Source organism: Ranitomeya imitator, chromosome 4 (assembly GCF_032444005.1).
Source record: "Ranitomeya imitator isolate aRanImi1 chromosome 4, aRanImi1.pri, whole genome shotgun sequence".
NCBI classification, from domain to species: Eukaryota; Metazoa; Chordata; class Amphibia; order Anura; family Dendrobatidae; genus Ranitomeya; species Ranitomeya imitator.
In genome coordinates this window covers 680,036,287-680,056,004 of record NC_091285.1, presented here as the reverse complement: position 1 = coordinate 680,056,004, position 19,718 = coordinate 680,036,287, and the positions used below count along the sequence as shown (strand labels likewise).

The 19,718-nt window shown below is 42.9% G+C and overlaps 1 protein-coding gene across 1 annotated transcript in view; it reads left to right on the top strand.

The window, feature by feature from the left end:
* The window catches only part of LOC138674353 (NXPE family member 3-like), a 32,526-nt gene extending 13,009 nt beyond the window's left edge, over positions 1–19,517 (top strand). The window contains exons 3-5 of the mRNA XM_069762208.1: positions 8,826–8,896; positions 14,876–15,091; positions 17,461–19,517. Coding sequence (XP_069618309.1) covers positions 8,826–8,896; positions 14,876–15,091; positions 17,461–17,993 — 820 coding nt within the window. The 3' untranslated portion in view covers positions 17,994–19,517. The remainder of the gene's footprint in view (positions 1–8,825; positions 8,897–14,875; positions 15,092–17,460) is intronic.
* The last annotated feature ends 201 nt before the right edge of the window (positions 19,518–19,718 follow it).

Here is a 19,718-nt window from a genome sequence, read left to right as displayed (position 1 = left end):
TGATCAATGAGTATAACAGGCTGCCACGAGAGGTGGTGAGTTCTCTTTCAATAAGATGGCTTAGTGAATCCTGCATTGAGCAGGGGGTTGGACACGACGACCCAGGGGGTCCCTTCCAACTCTGAAATTCTATGTTTCTATGAACTACTGTACTTATTAAAACATCTTATGCATTTCGGAATACAATTCCTTAATCATAGCTGTTCAATACATGTTACCATCACCTTTAAAAAGATTATATCATACCCATCCTCTTTTACATTTCAGGTCAAATACAAAAAAAACAGACAGAAAACACAAAAAAATAAATAAAAATTTATAAAAACAGATGCCTCGATAAACCAATCAATAATGGTGAATAAGATCTTGTCTCAAGTTTAATCCATTAGACTGTGAAAAAAATATCCGGTGGGCTTCTGTGTTTAGTAGAACCTCCTACGATCTCCTCCTCTGACATCTCTCTGACATCCATTTTTTTCCCTTTCTATCCCAGTAACTTCCATGCTAATGACATCTCCTGTGTGAACAACGGCAAGATGCCATGAAACTGCTAAAACACCCTTAAGATCTTTTTTGTCACTGTCCGCAATATATGCCCCCAAATTCTTACTGTAAGAGGGCATGTGGGCCATCCAACATACTGTACTTTGCACTTATTGTAATTTATTAAATAGTCTACAAAGTTACTGTTACAATTGATATAGGATTTAATGGGGAATGTCTGACCTGTTTCCATTGACATATATTTAAGACACAGATAAAAACCTGCATAATTTACATATATTGTGCCCCCATTCATAGCTACCGATGCTTTTTAGCCATGAATCTCCTGTTTTATCTGAACTCTGAAACAGCGTGGGAGACAATTTTTGTGATAAACTTCGGAATAATGCATATTCCTTTTGTAATGATCTATCACAACGCCAGTGGCGTATCTAGGGGAGGCAGCCGGGGCATTTGCCCCGGGCGCAGCCGGCAGGGGGGCGCAGTCGGCCGCCTAATTCGGCGGTCCGCAGTGTCTCCCCCGGCGGCTGCATTCTGCCGCCCCCCGCACTGGGAGTCAGCTGTTCTCTGTGCCGACTGTCAAGCTGACAGCCGGCACAGAGAAGCTGCAGAATGCCGGCTCCCAGTGTGTGCAGAGGGGGAGGGGAGCCCCTGCAGAGTGGCTGCGGCGGGCAGGGAGAAATCCCGGCAGCTCCACTGCCCAGCCGCACGATCTGTCTTCTTCCTGCTTCCTCTCACACAGACGCGCCGCTGGATGACGTCATCATTCAGCGGCCGGCTGTGTCAGAGGAAGGCGATGGAGCTGCTGCGCAGAGCGCGAGGAGAGGTGAGAGGAGTGTGTGTGTGTATGTGTATGTGAGTGAGTGTGTCTATGTGTGTGAATGTGAGTGTGTATGTGTGTGAATGTGTGTGTGAATGTATGTGTGTGTGTGAATGTGTATGTGTGTGAGTGTGTGTGAATGTGTGTGTGTGTGAATGTATGTGTGTGTGTGTGTGAGTGAATGTGTATGTGTGTGTGTGTATGTATCTGAGTGTGTGCGTATGTGTGTGTCTCAGTAGTGTGTGTGTGTGTGTGTGTATCGCGCTGCAGGGGAATGTGCAGAGAAGTGAATGGTGTGTGTGGGGGGGGGAAGGAGAGGGCAATGATGGGGCTGACGGGGGGCATAGGCCCTTGGAGGGGAGGGCGCCAAAATGAATTCTTGCCCCGGGTGCCAGAAACGCTAGATACACCTCTGCACAACGCTATATCTTGTTTCAGGATAGATAAATTGTTACAAAAGATTTTAATGATGTAATTAAATTCATTTATGAACCTGATGGAAAAGAAAATTTCCCCGACATTGTTATCCAAAGCATCGTCATCAATTTCATTTTTTCTTCTTTCTATATGTACCTTGTCTGTCCTAGTTTTCTGTTCCACTATTTTAATCACTTTATCAGTTGACCAAGAGGGGTATCCTCATTCCTCTAGTCTAAAGGCCCCTTCACACTAAACGACGCTGCAGCGATACCGACAACGATCCGGATCGCTGCAGCGTCGCTGTTTGGTCGCTGGAGAGCTGTCACACAGACAGCTCTCCAGCGACCAACGATGCCGGTAACCAGGGTAAACATCGGGTTACTAAGCGCAGGGCCGCGCTTAGTAACCCGATGTTTACCCTGGATACCATCCTAAAAGTAAAAAAAAACAAACGCTACATACTTACCTTCTGCTGTCTGTCCCCGGCGCTGTGCTTCTCTGTACTGGCTGTGAGCACAGCGGCCGGAAAGCAGAGTGGTGACGTCACCGCTCTGCTTTCCAGCCGCTGTGCTCACAGTGACTGCAGGAAAGCACAGCGCTGAGGGACAGACAGCGGTAGGTAAGTATGAAGTGTTTGTTTTTTTTACTTTTAGGATGGTATCCAGGGTAAACATCGGGTTACTAAGCGCGGCCCTGCGCTTAGTAACCCGATGTTTACCCTGGTTACCAGCGAAGACATCGCTGAATCGGTGTCACACACGCCGATTCAGCGATGTCAGCGGGAGAGCCAGCGACCAAAGAAAGTGCTGGCCCTCTAGCCCCGACCAACGACATCACAGCAGGATTCTGATCGCTGCTGGGTGTCAAACTGATCGATATCACTAGCGAGGACGCTGCAACGTCACGGATCGCTAGCGATATCGTTTAGTGTGAAGGTACCTTAATGCAAACTTTATCACGTTCCCCATACCAGTTATCAGGATCAGAGCAATTTAGTTTAGCTCGTGTAATTTCTCTTATGGGGATAGCTGACTTTACATGCTTAGGATTGCAAGATGTCGCATGCAATAATGTTACCCAAGACTGTTTTTTTTTATACAATATGTTGTGGTGATTATTTTATTAGTCACAGTATTGACTAAAATGAATAAATCCAATTAAAAAATAATTCTTATGATTCCACTCCACAGTGAATTGTACATTATGATTATTGATGTTGAAATAGGACTGTAGGTCTGGCACAGCCGATACATCTCTAGAACATGTGATGATAATATCACCAATGTATCTACCGTACCAGATAACTCAATCAGGCAACTCATTATGAGAAAGAACTTCGCAGTGAATTGTACATTATGATTATTGATGTTGAAATAGGACTGTAGGTCTGGCACAGCCGATACATCTCTAGAACATGTGATGATAATGTCATCAATGTATCGACCGTACCAGATAACTCAATCAGGCAACTCATTATGAGAAAGAACTTCGCAGTGAATTGTACATTATGATTATTGATGTTGAAATAGGACTGTAGGTCTGGCACAGCCGATACATCTCTAGAACATGTGATGATAATATCACCAATGTATCTACCGTACCAGATAACTCAATCAGGCAACTCATTATGAGAAAGAACTTCGCAGTGAATTGTACATTATGATTATTGATGTTGAAATAGGACTGTAGGTCTGGCACAGCCGATACATCTCTAGAACATGTGATGATAATGTCATCAATGTATCGACCGTACCAGATAACTCAATCAGGCAACTCATTATCATAAAAAACTCCACAGTGAATTGTAAATTATGATTATTGATGTGGAAATAGGACTGTAGGTCTGGCACAGCCGATACATCTCTAGAACATGTGATGATAATGTCATCAATCTATCGACCGTACCAGATAACTCAAGAAAGAAATATGAAATGATGTTCATTCCAAGCCATAAAAGTATTGGCAAAAGAGTGAGACACCTTCGATCCCATGGATGCTTCAGTTATCTGTAGGTAGTACTGTCCATTAAACATTAAAAAAATTGTGGGTTAAGAGAAATTCCAATGCAACCATAATGAATTCTTTCCCATCTCACTCAGACTAGAAAAAAAAGCGTTGAAAGAACTATAATCTAATACATCCATTATAATAAGAAAAGCAAATAAGGGCAGGTCTGTAGCGACTTTAGATAGAAATCTTCTAAAATTGCTAATGAACAACTTTCTAATGATACAACTACTTACCGTAGGCTAGAAGCTAACCCCACCAATTTATACAAAAATGTTTTGATGAGATTGATAATCCAGGGTTTTGATTTAGAGATTTTCAATGGAAAAAAAAGAGCTTATGGTACCTGAGTGCCTTAAAATGGCCATTTTTCATTCTCTACCAAAATTGCATAAAGGCATTTTTCCACCCCGTATGAGACATCTTGTAGCCGGGAAAATGTAAGTGCCTGGTTAGATCGTATTTAACAACCTTGAATTAAAAATATCTTGGGCTACATTAAAGACACTCTGGTACTTTTGGATAAATTTATCTGGAAACCAGAATATTGTAGGATAACTTGTGATGTTCACCGTATATGACTTTTAAAGCGTATACACTCACTAGTAGATTCACATAAAATCACTGTTTGTTAGTATCAATTAAAATGCAAAAAAGGACAAGAAAATAAATAAATAAAAAAATCAATAAACAAAGAAAAAAGAGAATCCTCAGTCAAAGATACTATATCCAAAGGTATAACAAGGCTGTTGATACAGGTGGGAGGGCAGTAACCCTGTAGTATACCCTAAACTGGTCCCTACCGGTCAGCGGAGGTTGGCACCCTCTTGAACGCAAATGGCACAACCACTCCACGATGGCTCTCCCTGAGGGTCCCTGTAAGGCACTACTGGTTTGATATAAAATAATAATAATAAAGGGAAGCGAGCCAATCTAAACACCTCTGAATGGATATTTAAGCCTTGTCCACTGGACAATAGTTCAAACAGGCAACTCGCCAGCACAGGTATGATCAAGTATCATATGTATATTTAATGGTCTCAAAAATGCCAAAAAATCAATAATCTAGAAAATGCAGAGTATGCAGCACTTGACACGTTTCCTCTCAAAATATGCTCATCGGGAGCACATAAAAAAAATCAAAAAGAGTTTGAGACTACTTGGCTCGTATAGAAGTTGATGGCCTCAGTAATAAAGTGCCTTGGGCAAGCTTCTGATGAGCCTATTTTGAGGAGAAACCAGAGAAGCCTACCGGATTTTTGTTTCACAGACCAGGCAGCCCAATGGGGTAAGCTTGAGACGCAAGACCTTGTTCACCATCATTGATGGGTTGATCCAGGCATCTGCTTTTATTAATTTTTGATTGATGTTTTTGTATTTTGAGTTTGTGCTTTATACATATAGGTTATCTCTATGTGGAGAATGCACACGCATTAATTAACTGTAACCTGATTTGAGAAATGTTAAAGGGGGGGGTGCGATATCATCTTTTTCAATGGTGATGGTAAGATGTACTGACCAGCTATGATTCAGGACATTTTTTTCTGAAACGCATAAGATGTTGTGATCCGCATTTTTCAAACGTTGTCTTTTTACATGATTTTTTGAATTAAGATCAAGAGTTCTTCCTAGAGGACGAAGTGCCGACTTTTTCTTCAGTCACATTTATCTTTGTGCCTCCTCAGGCTGCCGAGCACCTGAAATGTTAATGATAGAGGTGTGGTGAGCTGTTCTTTTTGCTTGTGCATTAATTTAGCTAATAGATGCAGAAATCCTGAAATAAATCTGGGTCGTCAAACACTCATCATGGGAACGTAGCCTTAAACAGACGTGACAGCACACTAGCTTCTTGGATTTATCTTCGAACTTTTTTTGATTCATTGAAGAATAACCTCATTGCTGACGAAAACTAATCTTCCTGAACCTAATATTTCCATTTCAATGTGATACTAACATAACTCCTGGCCAAGATGCCTGACTTCATAGAGCTATGTTAGACCCACATGTTTTTTTTACTACTTACCGTATATACTCGAGTATAAGCTGACCCGAGTATAAACCAAGACCCCTAATTTTGCCATAAAAAAACTGAGAAAACGTATTGACTCGAGTATAAGCCTAGGGTGGGAAACGCAGCAGCTTCTGGTAAATTTCAAAAATAAAAATAGATACCAATAAAAGTAAAATTAATTGAGACATCAGTAGGTTAAGTGTTTTTGAATATCCATATTGAATCAGGTGCCCCATATAATAGTAACATAGTAACATAGTTAGTAAGGCCGAAAAAAGACATTTGTCCATCCAGTTCAGCCTATATTCCGTCATAATAAATCCCCAGATCTACGTCCTTTTACAGAACCTAATAATTGTATGATACAATATTGTTCTGCTCCAGGAAGACATCCAGGCCTCTCTTGAACCCCTCGACTGAGTTCGCCATCACCACCTCCTCAGGCAAGCAATTCCAGATTCTCACTGCCCTAACAGTAAAGAATCCTCTTCTATGTTGGTGGAAAAACCTTCTCTCCTCCAGACGCAAAGAATGCCCCCTTGTGCCCGTCACCTTCCTTGGTATAAACAGAGCCTCAGCGAGATATTTGTATTGTCCCCTTATATACTTATACATGGTTATTAGATCGCCCCTCAGTCGTCTTTTTTCTAGACTAAATAATCCTAATTTCGCTAATCTATCTGGGTATTGTAATATATATATTACAATATATATATATATATATATATATATAATGCTCCATACAGTTCATGATGGGCCCCATAAGATGCTCCATACAAAATACGCCACATATAATGCTCCATACAGTTCATGATGGGCCTCATAAGGTGCTCCATATTAAAATATGCCCCATATAATGCTGCATAAAAGGTTAATGATGGCCCCATAAGATGCTCCATAGAATATTATGCCGAATATAATGCTGCAAAAAGGTTGGTGGCCCCATAAGATGCTCCACAGAATATTATGTCCCATATAATTCTGCACAAAGGTTCATGGTCCCATAAGATGTTCCATAAAATATTATGTCCCATATAATGCTGCACAAAGGTTGATGGCCCCATAAGATGTTCCATAGAATATTATGTCCCATATAATGCTGCACAAAGGTTGATGGCCCCATAAGATGCTTCATAGAATATTATGCCCCACATAATGCTGGACAAATGTTGATGGCCCCATAAGATGCTCCATAGAATATTATGCCCCATATAATGCTGCACAAAGGTTGATGGCCCCCATAAGATGTTCCATAGAATGATATGCCCCGTATGCTGTTGCGATAAAAAAAAATGACATACTCACCTCTCGTCGCTGGGTGCCAGGTGCTGGTCTCGCCACTGGCTCAGGCCCCTGGCACTTGCGATATTCACCTGTCCCTGTTCCACCGCCGCGCACCGCTGTGTCTTCCGGGTCTCTGCAGTGACTGTTCAGGCAGAGGGCACACATTAACCACGGCATCGCGCCCTCAGACCTGAACGTCACAACCAGAGGACACGGAAGATAGAGCCCGGCAGTGGAACGGGGACAGGTGATGAATATCGCATGGCTCATCCTCCCCCGTCATACTCACCCTCCCGGGGCGGTCTCTCTGTATGTCCCTGCTTCTCCAATGGTCTCTGGCGCGTGCCGGCAGCTTGTTCCTGTGTTCAGCGGTCCCATTGTACCACTCATTGAAGTAATGAATATGCGCTCCACGTCTATGGGAGTGGAGTCGTGTCCATATTCATTACTTTAATGAGTAACCGCTAAATACAGGAAGAGCTGCGGGCACCATCGGAGAAGCAGGGAAGTGCAGAGACCGCCCTGGGAGCAGGTGAGTATGATGTGACAGCCGCGATATGATGTGACAGCCGCCACTCCTGCCACTCCCCCACCCGAGAGAGGTACTTTTAGCCTAAAAAAATGGGCTGAAAATCTCAGCTTATACTCAAGTATATACGGTATATTGAATCACTCAAAGCAACATGTCACATGCACTTCACAAGCATCTCTAGAATCTTCTATATTCTTACCCTAGAAACTGCAGAAATTATTACTGTCACTTTGATTAATTCTTCTCTTGATTACTGTAACTCACTACTAATCAATCCTTCGCACAACAAATCCCCCTGTCTCCAATCTATCCTAAACACAGCAGCCAGGCTTATCTTTCTGTCCAGCCACTACACACATACTTCCTCGCTGTGCCAGTCATTGCACTAGTTGTCCATCTACTATAGTAAACAACATAAACTTATCACCTTCACCCTCAAAGCTCTCCACAGTTCTAAACTGCCCTACATCTCATCTTCATCTTTATCTACTTCCATATTCATTCTCTTCACAGTGCGGCAATACTTTAAATTACATTGCTCGTCTGCCTATCTGTCTACCCATTCTCTCCACTCTTATTCATTGCCCTATGTCTCTTCCTTTTGTTCTGTCTACCGCTCTACCCATGCTTTCTGTTCTGCTAAAGATCTAAGAGTAACATGCTCCACAAACTAAACCTACCATTGTCAACTCCAATTCTTTCCATGTGCTGCACCAGTTCTCTGGAATGTTCTACATAGTCTATATCTATTACCGAATCTGTTCTGGAAAGTTCTACACATTTACTTCAACAGATCCATTTTGATACACATAGATGTGATCAATCCATACATTACACCGTACACATTTAGTTATGGACAAGCGGATACATTCTCAGCAGGTCAGTATTCCATGACTTGCTAGCGGTAGTTTCGCAAACTGTTTCCTATCTGCCAGCATCTTCAGCTTCTGTTTTGATTAGCCAGCCTCACTCAACATCATTTTAATGCACATATGATGTCACACCAGGACGACTAATTGAAAGAGGAGTTGAGTATGCGTGCAAGTAAGAACAGGTTCACAGGGCTCCCATTCGGTAGCTATGTGATACTGACATGGCTTCTCTAAAAGGACCCTATGAATCAATTTTCTCCTGTATAAATAAAATGCAGGAAATGATTTTTGGTTTAGATTGGTGGTGGCGGCTCAGACAGTCTCTAGAAATAAGATTAGTCACTGTTCAGATTATCTATGATTTTCCTCCTTTAGCCCTGTCACCGACAAGACTATATCTGGTTCCGTTCCTCCAATCATCATCAAGCCAAATGAGAGCTTCTCTGGTAAGGTTGTAGACCACCATACACTTAGGATATGTTTTACTTAAATACAGCTAAATCTTCTTAAAAACATCCAAGGTCTCAGTTTCAAGCCGGTGAACAGAGTACATCAATCCACAACAGATCTCACTCTTGTCCAAGGACAGGGTGAATCGGTCCAGAAATAAAAGTTTTGGCACCCCTAGTCAAAATTACTGTTATTGTGAACAGTTAAGTAAGTTGAAGATGAAATGATCTCTAAAAGCATTAAAGATGACACATTTCCTTTGTATTTTAGGCAAAAAAAATATATATATATTGTCATTTTTTTACATTTTAAAAATTACAAAAAGAAAATGGGCCAATGCAAAAGTTTGCGTAACCTTGAAGATTTGTGTGCTTAGATAACTTTCACCAAGGTTTCAGACCTTAATTATACTGTTGGGGTTATGGCTTTGTAAGATGCCCGAGCAAGGTAGCCGTGGGCGAGATTCTGTTCCCACTTACTTTGGCATCCTTCAGAGAACACGTGTCCCAGTCCCAGTGTACTGCTGTGTGTGGGGTGCATCAAGCTTACTACAGGGCCGCAGGCCTCTTCAAATGCCAGGAATCCCTCTTCTGGAACCAGGGCAAAAAATCAATCCAGGAGACACGAGGTTCATAAAAAGTAAGAGAGTAGATAATGTCGCTATATAGTGGTCGAGGTACTAGTGTTGTATAACGCGGTGTCCACCGCTGGTTACTCCCTTACTCCATTGGGTATCTGAGGAGCCCCAGTTAAAGGCATTCCAATTCATGAGTCCTGTGGTTTTTTCATAGGTTAATAAGCAGGCCCTTAGTCTTGCTTTCTCATCTTTTCTCTGCATATACAATTAGCAGTCGGTACACTGATGAAGGTCCGTGTTGGACCGCAATGTCTGGATACTGTACTACTGTTTGGCTGCAGTAAAATTTTCTTCATTGGACCTAAATTTGAGAGCCAAGCTTACTTTTCACTACTTTAGTCTTGAACTTAGAGAAAATGTTATCCCTTACGCATCCTCCTCCTCTTCCTCTGGGACCACCATCTCCTCCCGCAGTCTATTTAAAGTCTGCTCCAGCATGTAGATGACCGGAATAGTGATGCTGATGATGGCGTCGTCAGCGCTAACCATCTTAGTAGCCATTTCAAAACTGTGCAGAAGGATGCAGAGGTCCTTAATCTGCGCCCACTCTGTAAACATGATATGTCCTAATGATGGGAACAATGTTTTCAGGAGGCCCTCTTGTACGTCTCTTCAAAGGGGTATTGAGGTGCATCTAAATTTTGGCCAGACCATGCATTCACTGCATAAGCAAATAGTATGGGAGAACCACTAATAATGGGTGTTAGGCTCTTGGTTTGTGGAACCACTTTGCATAGAGCTTGGAGGAGCGTGACTAAGCGATCACCTGACTATTCACTAGAGCCTCTGATGGTGAGGTTAGACTTGGCTCCTGATGAATGCCAGGTACCACTCCAGGGCAGACCAACGGTCGCGCAGCAGCTGGACCCAAAGGACAGACTGAATTGAGTGGCAGGCAGAGCTTGTATCAGAGACAGAGTTTGCATGGGAGTTCAGCAAACGGGATTTGTACTTGGAGTACGGCAGGCAGGATTTGTATTTGGGGTACAGCAGGTAGGATTTGTACTAGGAGCACAGAAGGCAGGATTTGTATTTGGGGTACAGCAGGTAGGATTTGTACTAGGAGTACAGAAGGCAGGATTTGTATTTAGAGTATAGCAAGCAGGACCTGCACTGGTATGTGACCGTACACAACATAGACTGAAAGAGGAATGTTGCTCAAGCACCTCCCCAGTGGAGAGGAAACAATATATACATAATGCCTCAAAACCATTGGCTGGGGAGGAAATAGCAAGTGCACATGCTGGACCTTTAAGAGGGCGGGAGCGTGCACGTGCCCTTAGAACATAGCCAGAGACCCGGCTGGAAGTGCTGCTGGGAGCATGTGGAGAATGAGAGGAAGAGAAACCAACTGCAGTGCGGGTGAGTGAACTGACACGCCGGGAAGCTGGCATGGTGCTAACAATGGGAACATTGTTTTCAGGAGGCCCTGCTGTACGTAAAGGAGTATTGAGGTGCGTCTAAATTTTGGCCAGGCCTTTCATTCACTGCATAGACAAACAGTATGGGAGAACCACTTCCTAACAATGGGAACATTGTTTTCAGGAGGCCCTCCTGTACATCTCTTCAAAGGGGTATAGGGGTGCGTCCAAATTTTGGGCAGCCCTGCCACTCACTGCATAGGCAATAACAGTATAGGAGACCCACTGTTTAATAATGGGAACAACAATGCATAGCCGGCTGATTAATCTCTAAGAATAGTAAAGGCCGCCTGATGGCCCTATAAAAATAGGCTTTCTAACTTTCAGAGTCCCTCCTTCATAAATGAAACAGGATGTGTCTGATGAGGTGTCACACACCACATGGCCAGCTATGGTTGTAAAATGACATTTCCCAGTGAATTCATTTGTCTTGGTTGAAAGCAATGCTAAAGTTCAAAAACTCATCAAAAATAGCCCAAGGTGTGGAGGAGCATTTTTGTTTTTGGTTATTTATTTTGCCTTATATACAAGTCATTACCCTGGAAAGGATGTTCCTCAGGAAAATCCATTTTGTTTTTGTTTTTGTATGTTTTATTGTGAGTCTGTAAAGGTGGCGTAAGACTCTGACAACATTGTTCACAGCAGTGACCTGGGAGTCAGAAATGCTTCCATGGGTCTTCCCCATGATATTACCATGTCATTTGATCACTGTTCCCATCGATTTCCACAATTTCTAGACCCTCTAAAGACCACCAGGGGAAGCCGATGCAAATATACTCGAGTTTCCCATAGACTTACAATGGGCTCGTTGCTCGGGTCGAGCACCCGAGCATTCCAATTTGCTCGACCCGAGCAAGGAGCACCTGAGCATTTTAGTGCTCGCCCATCACTATTGGCTGGTTGTCAAAAATGGGAGGGAACCCATGCCATATTTTAAAATTATTTAATTAAATAATTTTAAATACAGGCGTGAGACCGCTCCCTTCTTGATAACCAGCCATGATAAAGCTGACAGCTGATGGTTGCAACCTCAGCTGTCAGTTTTACCTGCGATGGTTGTTAAAAATAGAAGAGTCCCCACGTCATTTTTTTTTTTTACATTTATGTATAGCTCAGGAGCCGACTAATGAATTCTCCCATCAGCGGTGCCTGCTCTCGCTGTTTTCAATGACAGTGGGAATAAGCAGAATGGAGTAGTACTCTCTCATCAGCCAATGCCTGTGACCGGAGATAAACACTTTACCGCTGGTCACAGCTGCTGGCTCATACTGTCATCTGACGGCGTGGGTACCGCAGCTCTCTGACTGACGGTAATAATCTTATTAATCAGAGCCTGTGTTTGCTGCATTGTCATGCAGATGACAGCGTGGGAAAATCAACAGATGTTCGGGCCCCCATTCAGTCCGAGTACCATTCTGGTACTCAATCCAAACTTTTTTTTAGATGTTCGGCCGAACCCACCAGACCCGAACATCCACGGGTTCGGCCATCACTAGTAACAATGGCTGTTCAGACAGGCAAGAGAATGTCACTAAGTAGATTACAACTTCCTGGGAGGGATTATCCTTGGATAAAGGGTTACCAGAACCAGACCTTCTTATTCATTGTGACAATATCATTTTGTTCTTTTGAATCTGTGTTTAGCAATATTAATACCTGTTGTCCATCTTATTATACTTAGTATCTGTGTCATAGACCAAACACACTCCCTACCATTTGTAAATGTTGCTTGCCACCGACCTCTTCATTATTTGCTTTACTGGTAGAGGTGGGTGCGCTTTGTTTTCAGTTTATATGTCACCATGCAGGTGACAGTAATGTTGACCTACACCTTTGTAAGTCTAGGTTCACTTATTTTTGTTACCCAATATAATTTTGCTTGTACGCATCAATTAAGAATATCTTTGAAACTTTGCATGTCGTGATATGAGGCCATGTTTTTATGGTTTTCCATCTGCTGGCCCCTCAAATATAAAATGTTCAGACTTTACTAGAAAACATGGATGGGATGCCTTGGAATGGATTTGAGTCAGCGTGACCCATGGCTTGACACTAAGAATGTTTATCCTATTTACCCCGCCGTTGGAACATTTAGTAACTCCAAAGGCCACATACAGGGGCTTCTCACACAATTAGAATATCATCAAAAAGTGAATTTATTTCAGTTCTTCAATAGAAAAAGTGAAACTCATATCTTATATAGAGTCATTACAAACTGAGTGATCTATTTCAAGTGTTTATTTCTGTTAATGTTGATGATTATGGCTTACAGCCAATGAAAACCCAAAAGTCATTATCGCAGTAAATTAGAATACTTTATATCACCAGCTTGAAAAATTATTTTAAACCCCAAAATGTTGGCCTACTGAAATGTATGTTCAGTAAATGCACTCAATACATGGTTGAGGCTCCTTTTGCATTAATTACTGCATCAATGCGGAGTAGCATGGAGGCGATAAGCACTGCTGAGGGGTTATGGAAGCCCAGGTTGCTTTGATAGCAGCCTTCAGCTCGTCTGCATTGTTGGGTCTGGTGTCTCGCATCTTCATCTTGACAAAACCCCATAGATTCTCTATGGGGTTAAGGTCAGACGAGTTTGCTGCCAATCAAGCACAGTAATACTGTTGTTTTTAGACCAGGTATTGGTACTTTTGGAAGTGTGGACAGGTGCCAAGTCCTGCAGGAGAATAACATTTCTATCGCCTATAGGCTTGTTGGCAGAGGGAAGCATGCAGTGCTTTAAAATTGACTGGCGGATGGCTGCGCTGACTTTAGTCTTGATAAAACTTAGTGGACCTACTCCAGCAGATGACATGGCTACCTAAACCATCACTGATTGCGGAAACTTCACACTAGACCTCAAGCAGCTTGGATTGTGGCCTCTCCACTCTTCCTCCAGACTCTGGGACTTTGATTTCCAATGAAATGCAAAATTTACTTTCATCTGAAAACAACACCTTGGACCACTGAGAACAGTCCAGTTCTTTTTCTCCTTGGCCAAGGTATGAGGCTTCTGGTGTTGTCTATTGGTCATGAGTGGTTGACACAAGGAATGCGACACTTGTAGCCCATGTCCTGGAGACGTCTGTGTGTGGTGGCTCTTGAAGCAATGACTCCAGCAGCCGTCCACTCCTTGTGAATCTCCCCAAAAATTTTCAATGGCCTTTTCTTAACAATCCTTTCAAGGCAGCGGTTATCCCAGTTATTTGTGCACCTTTTTCTACCACACTTTTTCCTTCCACTCAACTTTCCATTAATCTGCTTGGATACAGCACTGTGTGAACAGCCGGCTTCTTTAACAATGACCTTTTGTGGCTTCCCCTCCATGTGGAGTGTGTCAGTGACGCCTTCTGGGCATCTGTGAGGTCAGCAGTCTTCCCCATGATTGTGGAGCCTACTGAAACAGACTAATGGGCCTTTTTAAATGCTTAGGAAGCCTTTGTATGTGTTTTTTGTTAATTCACTGAGAAAATGACTTTTGGGTTTCATTGGTTGTAAGCCATAATCATCAACAGTAACAGAAATAAACACTTGAAATAGATCACTCTGTTTGTAATGACTATATAATATATGAGTTTCACTTTTTGTATTAAAGAACTGAAATAAATTCACTTTTTGATGATATAATACATTTTGCGAAAAGCACAAGTACATGCTGGGAGCTGTGCCAAGAAGAGATTCATGCCCATCCAAACAAAGAAGGGAAACCTTTGCCAAACGTTTTGATTGTTCAAGCACTAAATACACAGCAACAGGAAATGACCTCAATACATGAGCATAGAAGAAAAATCTGGTGACAATATTCCCTGGTGTCAATGATATCAGAAAGCCTAAAAAGAGCCAAGGTTACACTATAGTTTGAATGAATCACACTGACCTGTGTAGACATTAACTTTGGTCAATCCATTGTCTTGCAGATCTCCTCTCCAAGCTTCCCACCTGTAGATCTGGACTAAATGCCTCCCAACCATCTGGATTTTATTATGGAGACAATTGGACATCCTTGGTGTGCCAGGTGCATCATTTTCCTCAGTCTTCAGATGCCCTTGCTTGTCTTAAAGGAAAAGACATCCATATGTTTGGGGACTCAACTCTGCGACAATGGTTTGAGTACCTGGAGAAGTTCATACCTAGTAAGAACTAAAAGGTGGTATTTCTGTGATTTAACATCCCAAGTAGGATAGGACGTGAATATATGAATGGTGGGATTCCCAATTCTATGACCTCCTTCAATAAGCAGATGTGATGTCCATATGAGTGTGACTATGACTGGTGCAGCAGCTACACGCATTAAGATCCAAGACTTTGAGGGGAATAACATTAACTCCCTTTGAAACTTGGTCTCCCAGTTTCCCCCACCCAAGACACTTTTTCTGTTTGCATTGTAAGATTGCTCTCACTAAGTGTATTGGGGGACACTCGCTTGGCACGGGATTGACGTAGTCAGGCACGATTTTTGAACACAAAACAGTCCATACGGTTTATTAAAGGGTCATAAACCAGGTTGTGCACAGTTCATATTATACATTTCATCAAACACAATAGGCACCAACTGGTGATATTAACTTGCAGCTTTGTCTTAAACACTTCAAACATGGCTTTGTCTCACGGACACTAAACATGCTTGGCCTCTCACTTCGCCCAGTTACCATGGGTGTCCATACGCCATACACTTCACCAATGTCCATGGAGCACAACAGGCACCATCATACGTCATTACGCTTTGCAGCAACTATACACGCTGGTCCTCTCCTGACCAGTTGCCGTGGGTTACCACACAGTTCATATCACAAGTACCAACAGTCTGTACAAGTACCTGATGGGAGCTCCTGCTCCACCTGCTGACTCCTTGTCAGACCTCTGGGAAAGCTGCCTCACGGGAATCACCAACTTGCCTCTGCGGTATATCTTAGTCAGTCCAGACCCACCGAAGTACGGTAGCTTCCCCAACAGTTCCACTGGCACTTTTCAGGGATCCAGTCCTACTCCCAGGACCTCCCAACACACAAGCGTGTGGCCTGTCCAGGTGCTATTCAGGACCACTGTCCAACACCCCAGACCACCAGGTCCAAAGCCCCACCATGTGCTCTTCAGGACTCCTACTCCCAGGAAATCCAACACAGGTGGTTCAGTGTGCTATTCAGGGATCCGGTCCTACTCCCTGGACCTCCCAACACACAGGCTCTCCAGGACCTTCCACTGGAACCACACAGGACCATGTGACCCACACCCTGGTCACATTGTATACCCTTAACCACTCCCCTGGATGGGAGTGTGGATGTGTGGCTAGTTTGTCCTGCCCATCTCACATAACTAGCCCTGCCAAACCTCCCATGACTATTATACAACACTATAACTATAGGACTACAGGTCCCAGAACACCACATCGCTTCAGGCTGGCAGCGCAGAGTCTCCTCCTCTGCGACACATATATCGGCCATTCACCACAATGCCGGACTTTGTCACATAATCACATCCATGCATGCAACTGCCATGCACTCTCACAGCCTCAATACGCCTCCATACGTATACTGGGGAGACCATGCAGCGCCCCCTACCTGTTACAGGGGTCACTGCATGACAGCATTGACTTCTAGAGATCACCTTGAATAGGAGCCTCCTGTATTTATTAGTTCTAGGAGACCGAGATTGACGAGACAAAAGACAATGAGGAGAAGTGTGGAAAGCTTTAATTTTAGCATTCAACTTCTTGTTTTGCACATAAAAAGAACTTTAATCTGCTCATTTGACCTTTTCCTTGGTTGAAAACTGATGGAGAGAATTTGGAAGGAAGGCATCATGATACACATATGGTGGATCTGGTGGATCTACATTAGATTACAACCTCATTGGGATAAAATCTTTAATATGGAGTTGCAGTCATATAGCAAGCTAAGCTGCCCCTTGTTTCTACTTATCAGAGATGCCATTGCTTTATTGAAGTTAGAGGCTTAGGTACCACACGGGCTGCATTGCCTTTTGGGCACTTGAATTACAGTCCCAATGATTTAGAAGCACCATCAACGTAGCTCATGAATTTCTCAGTTAAGGTGACACCATCATAGCTGCATCATTCTAGAGATCAGGAGGATCTCCACTCATTGACCCCACTGACGTGGCTCAGTGACTAGTCACACAAAAGGTGAACCACCAGTGGAAGATATTGAACATATAGTAAGAGAGTGACATTATTCATGTAGATGTTTGGAGTCAATTTTAGATTTCTGTGTAATAAAGGTTGTCCATTCTTCCTAAACTGAAATCATCCTGGCATCCATTAATATTGTCAGCATGCAATGAATAGTGCAGAGCAGAAACAATGTGATCCATAGTATATGGGAAAATCAATCAACTCTCATAGAAATTATTTTATTGGATGCTCTGGCTGAAGTCAGTGAGATCCATCAACAAGCTTCTTAGAATAACAAGGAATGCATATAAATCACTTGGAATAACATTATACAGCTAAATATGGACTAAGTACATTTTCTTTTCTCTGTAGGCCTCAAAAGGATAGACCTGCATGTCAATTATCAGTCAGGACCTCTTATAGCTGTGGAAGCTAATGCTGGTCTGGTCATGCAATGGCGAGCTCATGGATTACCTTTAAGGGCCACCAAGACCATGATGTCCGATCTTCACTATGAAGCGGCTGACTTGGCTGGGATCGGTGGAGGACCCCACACTGTGATCGTGCTCACCCTATGGGCTCACTTTACCTCCTACCCTGTGATGGTTTATCTAGAACGGCTGGATAGAGTTCGACAGGCAATCTCATCTCTGCTTTTTCGAAGCCCAGAGACGACTGTGATCATCAAATCGGCCAACACCGGTTATAAGTCAATATTCGGCAGTGACTGGTTGTCTCTTCAGCTGGATATTTTACTGAGGGCGGCCTTCAAGGGAATGGGGGTGATAATCCTGGATGTCTGGGACATGACATCCTGCCACTATCTTCCCGACAACATCCACCCAGGACCCCCAGTCATCAAGAACGAGGTGGACCTTATGTTGTCCTATTTATGTCCACATTAATGAAAAAGAGACATTTTATTTTAGTGATTGTTGAAATTGGGGTAAATGTAAAAAAATTTGCAAATTATTTATATCCTGTGTGAGATAGCACTCACGGTTTGGGGAATACTCGCTTGGTAACAAGATACACTCAGGCAGGTACGGTTTTTCACTTAAACCGTCTATCCAGTTTATTTTATGCAGCATAAATCGGGACATGCACAGTTCATTATATACAGTACATCATATTCAGCTTCAACTCACAGACACTAAACATGCTGGACTTCTCACTTCGTCCAGTTACCATGTGTGACTGCCAAACTGGGATCACCAACTTGCCTGGCAGGCACACATCAGTCAGTCCAGATCCTCAGGCGGGCTGTAGCTCCCTCAATGCAGTGCCATCACAGACTCTACACACACTCCTTCCCATGTGCTATTCAAGAAGTCCTACTCCCAGGACTTCCAACACAGGCCACTGCGTGTGCTGTTCAGGACGTTCGTCCCTACCGTCCAACACATCAGTCTCTAAGTGCGCTGTTCAGGGATCCGATCCTACTCCCAGGATCTCCCAACACACAGGTCTTCAGATACATGGCTTCACAGTGCGCTTTCCAGGGATCCAGTCCACACTCAGAACCTCCCAAAACATAAACTGTCCAGGATCATTCAGGTCCATACACAGGAACCGCTATAGACTCCATTTTAGGAACCACTACCGACCATGTGATCCACACCCTGGTCACATTATCAACCTGTAACCACTCCCATAGATGGGTGGTGTGTGTGGCTAGTTCGACCCGCCCAGCTCTCAGAACTAGCCCTGCCAGCTTCCCTCTAAAAAAACACAATTACTTGCAGAACTACAGGTCCCAGAATATCCTTACTTCAGGCTGACAGTGCAGAGTATCTTCCTCTGCGACACACATACCGGCCATTCACAATAATGCCGGACTTTGACTCATCACCACAGTTATGCCTGCGATTGCCATGCATTCCTATGGCCTCAATATGCCTCCATGCGTATTCTGGGGAGACTATGCAGCGCCCCCTACCTGTAACAGAGGTCACTGCATCACACCTGATATTTATAATTAGTACAGTTTATTTATTTTAACAAATTAACGGCCTTGGTTATTTTAGATTTTTCAACATGATTTGTTTTATTTTTACTGATCGTGTACTGGCTTAAACCACTCTAAAATATACATGAATTAATAGAGAATATAGTTCAATACCTCTGAGATTTTTAAATGAACTCTGTGGGATAAATAGGGGTGGTCCTTCCTTCAGTCTCGCCCCTTAAATACCACAATCTCAGAGAAGAGCAGATGTTCTACCAGCGAAGATCAGAGGAACAAGTCAATGGGTTGATTGGGGATATACACTTTACATTGAGTACTTGAATTTTTTTATGCACTGTTTCATACTATTTTAATTCTATTTTATCTATATGTATATCTATAAACTGATAAATAACTGAATGCCACCTACTCCTCCATTATTTGGTGGTGTAGTTTTAACAATAAAACTTTTTTCGGATGGAGGTGAAGCTGACCCATGTCTTAAATTCACATAATTTTCCAATCCTTCTTTAATATGCTTTCAAGCATTACTATAATTATTTCGATCTCTGAAACAGGAATTTAAAGGGCCAGGGGCTTGAGTATGAAAACAACTGAGTGTAGCATCCTTAGAAATTAACCCCTTTATGACCCAGCCTATTTTGACCTTAATGACCTGGCC